Genomic DNA, 12,894 nt, shown 5'->3' on the forward strand with positions numbered 1-12,894 from the left:
GGCTCACCCCCGCTCCCTGGAGTCCTTCGGCGCGCTGTGATCCCATCGGTGACGCGGGCCGCGAGCCCGCCTCCCTTGCGGAGGGGAGAATTCACAGGATCACGATCCACACCTTCCTTTAAGTTCTTGGTGGTCCGAGCAGGTCAGGTGAGCGCACCTTAGAGGGCCGGCTACACGCAGAAAGTAACGTTTCGCCACCCCGCACACGGAACCGGCTTTGAGCCACGGAAACCTCACTCAATGAGACCTTTCTCTTTTCTTGCAACATCTTCTGATAGTTTTTGCGCTTCTGGGTTTTATTTTATTTTGGCTTTCAGGTCAAGAGTGGGCTGGGTGTTCTGGGGAGGGGAGGGGAGGGGCGGAGGCAGGGCGGGAGGGGAGAGGACAGAGCACTGGTATTTTTCTAATGACGGCGCCTGAAGGGTCCAGAGAGACATCTTTGCCAAGAGACTGGCAGCCAGCTGCCCCCACAGCGCAATGTTTAAATACAAAATGACTGGGCGCCTCGGTTTCAGATCTGTTTGTGGAAACAGGACCTTGGGGAGCAGGACCTGGAAGGAGAGCGTCTGTGGTCGAAACACCCAGTTGTAAGCACAAATCTTTCCAGGTCCGGTCATCGAGATCACCTTGGGACTATAACAGCCACTCCTGCCGTCCCGCCCCCCGCCCCGCAATAGAAAGTGTTTATTCTGTACAGGATTCTTCCTCTAGGGGGCTGGGGGCATCGGCTCCGGAAATTGACAAACTGGGCAGTTCTGTGTGTCTGGAGGGTTGCAGATTTGCTGGCTGAAAGCTAGAGATCCATTGTTTCAGCACAGATTTCATGGGGACCGGCTGAACAGCAGCAGAGTGGGGGTGGCCTTCCTGGTGAGGCCAGGCTGCGCTGAACCCCAGACAAAAAGGGAGCATTTGTGGCTTTTATAATCCAATGACGCGATGATTATACCAGCTTAGGGGAGTTCTCAGCAGGTGCTTTTTATTAATTGATAAAGAGCTAAGGCTCGTTTTTGATAGATAATATATATTTATTAAATGTATTAATGTGTGTTTTATAATGTAACCTGGCTGACTGTTGCATACTTCTAAAAAGAAAAAAAAAATCGTTAAAGAAATTTCAAGACAATCAATGTGTACCACAGATGACTGTATATAAACATTACAAATTTAAAAATGTAAAGCATGGGCAGATAGGTTTTATTTTCAAAATGCTGTTCTTAACACGCGAAAAATAAATAAATAAATAAAGGCTTTACTATTCTTAAGACGTGTGGTAGCTTGTCAAAACAACCCCTTCCAACTACTTGGCTGTCAGATCTGCCTGGAGGCTGTCTGTGGCATTTTGCATGGGAGAGGCCCTGTCCACAACAAACTGCAGAACAATTGAGGGTAATAAGTCAGTTTACCCATCAAATGAGGAACTTTCTATAATCCTTGGAGGCCTAGACAATAAAAATGCCTTATCTGTTATTGTCTGGGTTTAAGCGTCTTATCTTGTTGGGTTTGGGTCAAAGTTAAAGGTTTGTCTCCTTGGGAAATGACCACAGGCGATAGTGTCTTTTTTTTCTGCAAAGAGTGTCACCAGATAAACTTAAAACCCACTGCAGAGGTTTCGGGCTTAATTTTAAACATGAATCTTTGCAAAGGCGGCCAAAAGTGGGAAAGTGGTAATTAGAACACTTGCACATCTCTTGAAACTAGAGTTCACTGTACATTTTAACAGTGGCTGGTGTACAAGAATCCTGAAGCACTGAAGATACACACGATGAAAGAATAAAACTGGGGGTAATGCAGAAAAACACTAGCGCTTCCTTACGAAAACCTATTTGCACTAAATCAGATTTGCAACAAATTCTGGCTTGTGCAGAAAAGATTCTGTATTCAAATGCACCAAATCTAGTCTTTAAAGACATGGAGGAAGGAACTTTTTTTTCCTTGAGTCGGGTGATGGGAGCGCCGAAGGGAAAAGATACCAACTGCGGTTAAGGATGTGGCGTCTTAGCTGCAGGCTCTTCCTCATCTTCCATTCTGCATTTCACTGCAAAGAAATGGAAAGAGAGTCAGGAGGGATTTACACACCAGACAGACTTGGCATCTGGAAACCGCAAACTTGGATACACGGAAGTCAGTGGCTTTGCAACCCACGGAGCGCCAGCGATGGTCCTGGCCCCGCAGATCCACTGGGAGGAACGCAGGGCCGTGGTGCGCCAAGGGTAGCACCTGAAGCCACTTCACGTGACATCCACGGCCATTCTGAATTCAGTTCAGAAGGTCACAAGTGTGCTTTGCAGGTCAGGGAAACTGAAGGAAGGAAGTTTTACTAAAGATGATGACAGATTCAAGGCTCTTGATTCTAGCCCGTCACCACTCACCCTGTCGTTTCCCCCCCCGCCCCCCCCACACCCAGAACAACACTGGGGTCAATACGAGGCCAGAAGAGAATCTCTTCAAGTCTTTTATGATCCGGACAAGAATGTGATCCGGGTGATTTCCTGAGTGGGCCAAACAGGAAAGTCAGCTGAACACGGAGCGGCACTGTTTTGTACGGAGCGTTATCCCAGGAGATAAGAGCCCTTCCTCCCAACATATGGAAACCTGGTCTCCTGGGTGGGCAGAGGGTCCCTTTGGAAAGAACACTCTCTCTCCCCCTTTTTTTTTTTTTTTTTTTGGTGACACAGCATGCAGAATTTCCCAAGCCAGGGATGGAATGTGCACCGCAGCAAAGACAATGCCTGGACCTTAGCCCACTGAGCCACCAGGAAACTCCAAAGGCCTCTTTTTGTTGTTTTGTTTTTTGCCTTTTTTAGGGCCACATCTGCTGCATATGGAGGTTCCCAGGCTAGGGGTTGAATCGGAGCTGTAGCTGCTGGCCTATGCCACAGCCACAGCCACAGCAATGCAGGATCTGAGCCGCGTCTGCAACCTACACCACAGCTCACGGCAGCGCCAGATCCTTAACCCAATGAGGAGGCCAGGGATCCAACCTGCATCCTCATGGATACCAGTCAGATTCATTTCCGCTGAGCCAGGACTGGAACTCCTGGAGGCAGCATTTTAAAGGGAAACATTTGATGCTGGAAGTGACAACATCAGTTATATTGAAACAGAATCACAGGGATTATCAACTTGAGACCTTGGAAAGGATTTTGACTCCTGGAAAGGGAGATCTTTAATAAAAGGCTCGTTTTTCATAGAAAAGGGAAACCAATGCACCAGTCGTGGAAGGAACAGGGCCATGGGAGCAGAGCATAGCTGCTAAGTGTACACCTACTGGGACCAGAGCCATCTGGCTTTGAATCCCATCATCATCTACCAGCTGGGTGACCCGAACAAAGTCTCTTAACCTCCTTGAAACCTCAGCTCCCTCGACCATAAAATGCGGACAGTAAGACCTTCCTCTCTGCAGAGTACAAGGGTAAGGGGGTCCCTGTTGCCTGGCATATGATAGATGCTCAATAAAATAATTTAATAATACAGGTGATGTGGTGACTGTAGAAAACCTGAAAAATAAGTTGTTTTTGTTTTTTGTTTTTTGGCTGTGCCCGTGGCATGGGGAAATTCCCGGGCCATAGCTCAAACCTGCACCACAGCAGTGACAATGCTGGCTCCTTAACCTGCTGAGCCACCAGGGAACTCCAGGCTTTTTTTTTTTTTAGTCTTTTTAGGGCTGCACCTGCGACATACGGAGATTACCAGGCTAGGGGTCCAATCGGAGCTACAGCTGCTGGCCTACGCCACAGCCACAGCCATGTGGTATCTTAGCCATGTCTGTGACATATACCACAGCTCACGGCAATGCTGGATCCTTAACCCACTGAGCAGGGCCAGGGATTGAACCTGCATCCTCATGATACTAATCGGATTCATTTGCACTGAATCACATGAGAACTCTCGGGAATTCCATGCTTTTTAAAATATATTAGTTTCCTAAATATATTTAATATATTACATATTAAATTAGACCAAAAAAAAAAAAAAAAAAAAGAAGTTCCCATCATGGCTTAGCGGAAACAAATCTGACTAGCATCCATGAGGACGCAGGCTCGATCCCTGGTCTCGCTCAGTGGGTTAAGGATCCAGCATTGCCGTGAGCTAAGCTGTAGGTTGCAGACTTGGCTCAGAGCCTGTGTTGCTGTGGCTGTGATGTAGGCTGGCAGCTACAGCTCTGATTCGACCCCTAGCCTGGGAACCTCCATATGCCGTGAGTGCAGCCCTAAAAAGACAAAATATATATATCTGTGTGTATATATATATATGTATTACGCCATGCTTAAAAAAATATATATATATATATATATTTGCTTAGTTTGCTAATTTTATTTATGTAAAACAAAAACAGAGTCACAGACATAGACAACGAACTAGTACCAGTGGGGAAGGGGGAGGAAGGGGTGAGTTAGGGATATGGGATTAAAGGACAGACTACTACGTATAAAATAAATAGCAACAAGGAAATACTGTGTAGCACACGGAATTATACCCTTTAATCCCATAATAACCTATAATGGAATATAATCTGAAAAAAAATACTGAATCACTGTATGGTACACCCTAAGCTAACAATATCGTCAATTAACTATATTGCAAGTAAAAAAACCAAATGAAGTAAAATACATTAAAACAAATATTCAAACTAATTTTCTTTATATCATGTAGGTGAGCTTTCTGTGCTTCTCAGATGTGCTTATATGTTGCTAAGAATTTTCCTGCTACATCTGAATTTACGAGAGCAGCTCCATTTCACAGTCATCATCAAGACTGGAGACTTAGCACAGCAGTTTAAAGAGCCATCAGGTTTAGCTACCAGGCTGTCCTTTGAAATTCTGTCTTCAAAAGCCTAGTGAGTCAGCGGTACAAACCAACACAGATGAACCCTGTCAGCCATGTCTGATGACTTTTTAAAATTTATCTCTGCCTTCTCAGCTGCTGAAGCAGAGACGGAACCTTGAGAAGCGTCCCGGGCAAGCTGACTGAGCTTGGGGTAGGAACGGTTCTCAGCCAGTACAGACTGGCAGGGGCTCTGTATATTAAATGTTGCCTTTACATGAGCTGGAAACAGTTTCTCCAGCTTATTTTTAAACAGCTCTCTGTGAGTGTAACAAGTTAATAACTAATTGAAAAATGATTTCCGTCTGTACCTAGGGACGGGGGCAGTACCCACTCTTTACCTTGGTGGCTGGTCCAGAACCGGAGGCACACAGAGCTCCAGGCAAGAAACGCTGAGAGTTTCTTGAAAAAAAAAAAAAAAAAAAAGGAGTTCCCAACGTGGCGCAGCAGAAATGAATGCAACTAGGAACCATGAGGTTGTATGTTCGATCCCTGGCCTCATTCAGTGGGTTAAGGATCTGGCCTTAAATGGTGGTGTAAGTTTCAGACACGGCTGGGATCTAGTGTTGCTGAAGCTGTGGGGTAGGCTGGCAGGTGCAGCTCCGATTTGACCCCTAGCCTGGGACCCTGTATATGCCACCCTAAAAAGCAAAAAAAGAAAAAAAAAAAGGAAAGAAAGGAAAGCCTGAGGACTAAGAAGCCAACTGTATTAAACATTAAAAGAAGAAGCTGGAGTTTCCACTGTGGCACAGTGGGTTAAGGATCTGAATGTGGCAGCTCCCGTCACTGAGGGGACAAAGTTCAATCCCCAGCCCCGTGCAGTATGTTAAAGGATCTGGCGTTGCTGCAGCTGTGGCGCAGATTTCATCTGGATGCAGCGACTAAAAACAAAAAAAATTCACAAATACCATATACCCCCCCCCATTCCCAATGTACTTCTTCTTTTCTAGTAACAGCTTTTTAAAAATATATTTTATATACCAGAAGATTCGTACCATCATTTGAAGCTACTGGAAACACATAGACAAGCTGCTCTTTAACAGTTGAAAACCATGTATTATTTCCTTTTCTCCTTGAACATATAGTTCTATTCCTCTTCTCCCAGGTTTTTTTTTTTTTTTTTTTTTTTTTTTTTTTTAGGGCTGCGCTGGCAGCATATGGAGGTTCCCAGCCTAGGGGTCAAACTGGAGCTACAGCTGCCAGCCTATGCCATAGCCACAGCAACACGGGATCTGAGCCGGGTCTGTGACCTACACCACAGCTCACAGCAATGCTGGATCCTTAACCCACTGAGCAAAGCCAGGGATCGAACCCGAAAGCTCATGGTTCCTAGTCGGATTCGTTTCTGCTGTGCCACGATGGGAACTCCTCTCCCAGATTTTTATCCTAACGTATTTTCATTCTTGAAAGTGTTTATATGGATCATCCTGTCATGCAGCAGCAAATCTACAGATACAGATGTCAAATTTTTTAAAAAGGAGGAGGGAGTTCCCTTGTGGCTCAGCAGGTTAATAACCTGATTAGTATCCATGAGGATGCAGGTTCAATCCCTGGCCTCACTCAGTGGGTTAAGGCTTCAGCATTGCCACAAGCTGCAGTGTAGGTAACAGATCCGGCTCAGATCCAGCATTGCTGTTGCTGGGGTGTAGGCCTACAGCTGCAGCTCTGATTCGACCCTTAGCCTGAGAACTTCCATATGCTGCAGGTGTGGCCATTAAACAAAAGAAGAAGAATGGAGTTCCTGTCATGGCGCAGCGTAAACAAATCTGACTAGGAACCACGAAGTTGCAGGTTCGACCCTTGGCCTCTCTCAAGGGGTTAAGGATCTGGCATTTCCATGAGCTGTGGTGTAGGTCACAGACGAGGCTTGGATCTGGCATTGCTGTGGCTGTGGCGTAGGCTGGCAGCTGCAGCTCCAATTCGACCCCTAGCCCTGGAACTTCCACATGCTGTAGGTGAGGCCTTAAAAGAAAAAAAAATCACGGTTGAACCAGTGACTGAAACCCCACTCTAGCTTCCCTTTGGAAGCCCCCAGGCCTTTCTCTGTCAGCTTCCAGAGTGTCAAAAGGACACACATCTTTTCCAGGATATAAAAGTACTCCAGTTCTCTAGGGATGCCCAGACTTCAGTATCAGAGAGGCAAGCATTTGCATCCAGGCTCTGCCCCTTGCTACCGGTATGCCCTTGGCCTGGTTGCTAACCCTCTCCAAGCTTGTTCCCTCACATATAAAATTGAGTTCCTTGTGGATCTTTTTTTTTTTTCCTTTTCCTTTTTTTACCGCTGCATTGGCAGCATATAGAAGTTCCCAGACTAGGGGTCAAAGCAGAGCTGCAGCTTGCAGCAATGCCGGTCCTTAACCCACTGAGCGAGGCCAGGGATCAAACCCGCATCATCATGGTTATTAGTCTGGTTCTTAACCCACTGAACCACAGCTGGAACTCCTCCTTGTGGATCTTATTGCACAGGGTAATCTTGATATTTAAATATGTGAACTGCGATTACATATAAAAATCCACCAGAAGAGTGCCTGGCACACAACAGATACAACAGGGGCTTAATAAACGGCTCGTCTTGTTGGAATTCAGACAATGGTTTGCCTGGTTTCCTGGGGAAAATATAATTTAGGGGCCTGCAGCCTTCTTTCTGTCTTCCTTTGCCAGCACTTGTTGTTGTTGTTATTATTATTATTATTATTATTGCTTTTTAGGGCCGCACCCATGGCATATGGAGGTTCCCAGGCTGGGGTCAAATTGGAGCTACAGCTGCCAGCCTACACCACAGCCACAGCAACATCAGATCCAAGCCTCATTTGCGACCTACACCACAGCTCACCACAGCGCCAGATCCTTAACCCACACTGAGTGAGGCCAGGAATCGAACCCACAACCTCATGGTTCCTAGTCGGATTTGTTTCCTCTGTGCCACGACAGGAACTCCTGCCAGCACTTATCGTGTGTGTGTGTGTGTTGATTTGAGACCTAAAATAAGGAATGTGCCAGGCAGAGCCAGGCTCTCCGGAAACTAATCTCTGTTTGAATTGGAATCTAAGTGTTTTCAAGATGCAAACAATATCTTCAATAGTTACAGGCATTGAGTTAAACCCTCTCACAGCCCCTGCTGAGAAAGGACCCTCAGAAACAAATCTGAAGTACGTACAAAGATGTAGGGATGTAGACATTTATGAGGTGCCTGATAGCAAAACCCTTCTCTTTGGCTGATGTGAGAAGCCATTTAATGTCTGCTCATTAAGATTGCAATTCCTCATCTGTATGCATCAAGTCACTCTATGCTCATCTGCTACTCCATGTTTCTAGAAAGCCCTCAGACAATTGAACTTGGAGTTACCATATGGCCCAGCAGTTCTACCCCCGGTTAAGAATCCCAAAGAAATGAAAACATGTGACCCCACGAACTCATGCACACTAGGAATCTTGTTCATGGTAGCATTATTCTGGACTTCTGTGTGGCTCACAGCAGGGTAGCATTTTTCATTAATAGCCAAAATGTGGAAACGACTCAAATATCCATTAACTAATGAATGGATGCACGGATGCACAGATACGATACCTCCGTTGGAGCATATACAATGGAATATTACTCGGCCATGAACTGTGTCCCCATCAAATTCATTTTGTCCCCTACCCCCATATTAGATATAGGGCCTTAAGGAGGTCCCGTCATGGCACAGCAGAAACGAACCCAACTAGGAACCATGAGGTTGTGGGTTCAATCCCTCACTCAGTGGGTTAAGGATCCGGCGTTGCCATGAGCTCAGATCCCACATTTCTGCGGCTGTGACATAGGCCTGCAGCCATAGCTCCAGTTCGACCCCTAGCCTGGGAACCTCCATATGCCATAGGTGTGGCCCTAAATAGACAAAAGACAAAAAAAAAAAAAATTGCTTGTGGCAATATTTGCAAATTCTGCAAATATCCTAAAAGCTACTGAATTGTACTATGTATGAATTATCTCTCAATAAAGCTGTTTTTTTAAAAGATGACATTTCTTTCTCCTTTTTTTCTTTTTAAAAAGGATTGAATTGGTTGAATTGGAGCTGCAGCTGAGGCCTATGCCACAGCCATGTCAACACCAGATTCAAGCAGCATCCATGACCTATGCTGCAGCTTGCGGCAATGCTGGACCCTTAACCCACTGAGCAAGGCCAGGGATCAAACTCACATCCTCATGGACACTATGTTGGGTTCTAAATCCACTGAACCACAACAGGAACTCCAAGATGACATGTCTTTTTTCTCTTTTGTTTTGCTCTTTAGGGCCAAACCCACGGTATGTGGAAGTTCCAGGCTAAGGGTCGAAGTGGAACTGCAGCAGCCGGACTGCGTCACCAGCACAGCCATGTGAGATCCGAGCCGTGTCTGCGACCTACATCACAGCTCATGGCAACGCCAGATCCTTAACCCACTGAGCATGGACAGGGGTGGATCCCGCATCCTTATGGATACTAGTTGGGTTTGTTACTGCTGAGCCACAACAGGAATTCCCCAAGCTGACATTTCAATAGTGGTCATCTCTGAATGGTGGGATTTAGAATTGGTTCAATTTTCCACAAAGGGCAAGTATTCGTTTTTTAATCAGACAAGAAGTTATTTTTTAAACTTCTGTTAAAACAAACGCCAACAGTATTCTCCTTTTCTGCAAAGCTGATAAATTTCACACTTCTGCAAGAGTCGAATACACACTCATGACAGCTCCCCCTCGGGCCAGCTTCTCAGTGTTTAACATTTTCTCATGCACATTATCTCATGTGAGATTCAAACCAGGCAAATACCTATTTTCTTCCTGAATGAATTTATACAGTGCTTCCTCCCCAAAATTATTTCAGATGATTTATAATGAAATATAGTTAATAAAAATAGAAGAAAATCATGTCAGAAGAGAAATGGAGAATTAAGATGCTAAACAGGAAGTCAACAAGTGGCCATAAATGAGAGTTACATTGAACTCTGAGCTTCCTGGCAGACGAGGCAAAATGAAAAGTTAGGGAAGAAGAAAACCATTTCCCCAAGGGGAGAGACATTTTTCCTGGCACCAATCGCTGGATAACATTTCTCATACGGGTGTTTCTGTTTTTGTTTTGCTTTTTAGGGTCGCATCCGTGGTATATGGAGGTTCCCAGGCTAGGGGTCAAATCGGAGCTGCAGCTGCCGGCATACACAACAGCCACAGCAACACAGGATCCGAGCCGTATCTTCGACCTACACCACAGCTCACAGCAATGCCAGATCCTTAACCCACTGAGCCAGACCAGGGATGGAACCCACATCTTCATGGATACTAGTTGGATTCGTTTCCACTGAGCTATGACAGGAAGTCCTGGGTGTTTATTTTTATAAAAAGATTTAATGGATCATGATTAGGATCGGGAATTCTATTCCTAGGCGTATACTCGGGAGTCACTTGTAGATCTCTAGAAAGGATGCTCATAGCAGTTATATTCATAGTAGCCCAAAACTGGACAACTCAACTAACTCAAATATCCATCAACAACAGGACAAGGGATAAACAACCCGAGTATATGCACGCAGTGAAAATACTGCACCACCAGTGAAAACGAACAAATTTCTGATACATCCAAGATGACTGAATCACACAGAATGTGGAGTGAGGAAGCCAGATATAAAACAGAACATACTACACGATTTTATTTCAATGAGGATCAAAAAACAGTTAAAATGAGTCAAGGATGATAGCAACCAAAAGAGTGACTGCAGTGGTGGGGGTGAAAGGGGGGGCCAGGGAGGTGGAGAGGTTGGGAAAATGAGGTGGGGTGGGGTCGGGACTGAGGTTGGGGCTGGGACCTGGGGGAGCCTCTGCCAACAAAGGAAAGGTTCTACATCTTCACCTGAAGCTGGTTGGTGGTTACATGGGTTTGTGCACATGTAGAAATTCATCAGGCTGTTCACTGAAGATCTATCCATGTGAGAAAAGTTAAACATCAATTCAAATTTAAAAATTTAATCCCCCCAGAAAGATTGAATGGAGTTTGACCCAAACAGCATTTTTATAGACGATGCTGAAGTACATTTAATGCTAATCAAATCAAATTAGGGGATCCAATCAAATTCACAAGCTTTTGCACAGCAAAGGAAACCATTAAAAAAAAAAAAAAAAAAAAAAGGACAACCTACGGAATAGGAGAAAATAGTTGCAAATGATGCAATTGACAAGGGTTTCATCTCCAAAACATACAAACAACTCATACAAATCAACAACAAAAAGCCATACAACTCAATTGAAAAATGAGCAGAAGAAGACATCCAAAGAGGACATATGGATGGCCAGCAGGCACATGAAAAAATGCTCAACATCACTAATTATTAGAGAAATGCAAATCAAAACTATAATTAGGTAACACTTCACACTGGTCAGAATGGCCATCTTAATAAGTCTACAAATAGCAAATGCCGGAAAAGGTGTGGAGAAAAGGGAACCCTCCTACACTGTTGGTGGGAATATCAATTGGTACAACCACTATGGAAAACAGTATGGAGGTACCTTAGAAAACTAAATATAAAACTACCATATGACCCAGCAATCCCACTCCTGTGCATATACCTGGACAAAACTATAATTCAAAAAGACACATGCACTCGTATGTTCGTAGCAGCACCATTGACAATAGCCAAAACATGGAAAAAACATAAATGTCCATCAACAGATGAATGGATTAAGAAGACGTGTTATATATACACAATGGAATACTACTCAGCCATTAAAAAGAACAAAATAATGCCATTTGTAGCAACATGGATGAAACTAGAGATTCTCATACTAAGTGAAGTTAAGTCAGAAAGAGAAAGACAAATACCATATGATATCACTTATACATGGAATCTAAAATGTGGCTCAAATGAACTTATCTGCAAAACAGAAATAGACTCATATACCTGGAGAACAGACTTGCGGCTGCCAAAGGGGAGCAGGAGGAAGTGGGATGTACGGGGAGTTTGCGGTTAGTAGATGCAAACTTTGACGTTAAGAATGGATGGGCAGTGGGGTCCTGCTGTATAGCTCAGGGAACTGTGTCGTTTCTTGGGATAGAACATGATGCGGGATAATATAAGAAAAAGAATATATATATATATATATATATATATATGCTTATGCATATACATATCTAGGTCACTTTGCTGTATACAGTGTAAATTGGCACAACACTGGAAACCAACTATACTTTTTTTTCTCCTTCTGCTTTTTTAGGGCTGCACCTGTGGCATATGGAGGTTTCCAGGCTGGGGAAAAATTTTTTTAAATATAGCTATTTCCTAGAGCTACCTGGGTTTTATAAGCCAAAGATATATACCACCTTGGAGAATTCTGATTATATCTAAGATCATAGAATCCAATCTTATAATCTGATTAATATAGGTGGTTTTCAGAGTTTTAATTAAATGGCCACCTATGATAAGAAATACATTTCACATTGCATTTAGCAGTAAACAAACACAAACAGGAAGGCCAAAAACAAAAATTTCACTGAATAGCATCTCCCTTTGCACCAGAAATTACATGCTGTATTTTCTATATCTATTCTATTTCACTTTTTCCAGTTTTTATTGAGATACTGCTGACACACAGCCCTGTTTAAGTTTAAAGTATGCAGCACAATGATTTAACAACATACATTACGAGGCATTCTCATTGTGGCGCTGTGGAAACAAATCCGACGAGGAACCGTGAGGTGGTGGGTTCGATCCCTGGCCTTGCTCAGTGGATTAAGGATCTGACATTGCCGTGAGCTGTAGTGTAGGTCACAGATGCAGCTCAGATTTGGTGTTGCTGTGGCTGTGGGTGGAGGCCGGCAGCTGTAGCTCCAATTTGACCCCTAGCCTAGGAACCTCCATGTGCCGAGGGTGCGGCCCTAAAAAGACAAAAGCCAAACAAACAAACAAAAAAAAGGGACATTATGAAATGACTGCCACTGAAATTTAGCGAACATCCATCATCTCACATAGAAATAAAACAAAGAAATGGGAAAGAATTTTTTTCCTTCTGAAGAACTCTTAGGGTTTACTCTCCTGGCAACTTTCATATATAAAATACGGCAG

General features: G+C 44.1%; 1 protein-coding gene across 8 annotated transcripts in view; it reads right to left on the minus strand.

Annotated features, from left to right (window-relative positions):
• Window positions 1-1,004: 1,004 nt before the first annotated feature.
• Window positions 1,005-12,894, minus strand: part of IQCK (IQ motif containing K) — a 121,740-nt gene continuing 109,850 nt past the window's right edge. For 3 of the 8 annotated variants that reach the window (XM_085017456.1, XM_085017459.1, XM_085017458.1), the window contains 2 exons: window positions 5,166-5,226; window positions 1,853-2,035 (listed from right to left, as the gene is read on the minus strand). In XM_085017456.1, coding sequence (XP_084873582.1) covers window positions 2,014-2,035; window positions 5,166-5,226 — 83 coding nt within the window. In that variant the 3' untranslated portion in view covers window positions 1,853-2,013. Of the gene's footprint in view, window positions 2,036-5,165; window positions 5,227-12,894 lie in introns of all 8 variants that reach the window. The other 5 variants (XM_085017457.1, XM_085017462.1, XM_021086533.2 and 2 more) reach the window with 3 other exon arrangements.

Source organism: Sus scrofa, chromosome 3 (genome assembly GCF_054392235.1).
Source record: "Sus scrofa isolate SSC_HxYL_T2T_F1_AM1 chromosome 3, Sscrofa_HxYL_maternal_Yorkshire_Landrace_v2.0, whole genome shotgun sequence".
Classification (NCBI taxonomy): domain Eukaryota; kingdom Metazoa; phylum Chordata; class Mammalia; order Artiodactyla; family Suidae; genus Sus; species Sus scrofa.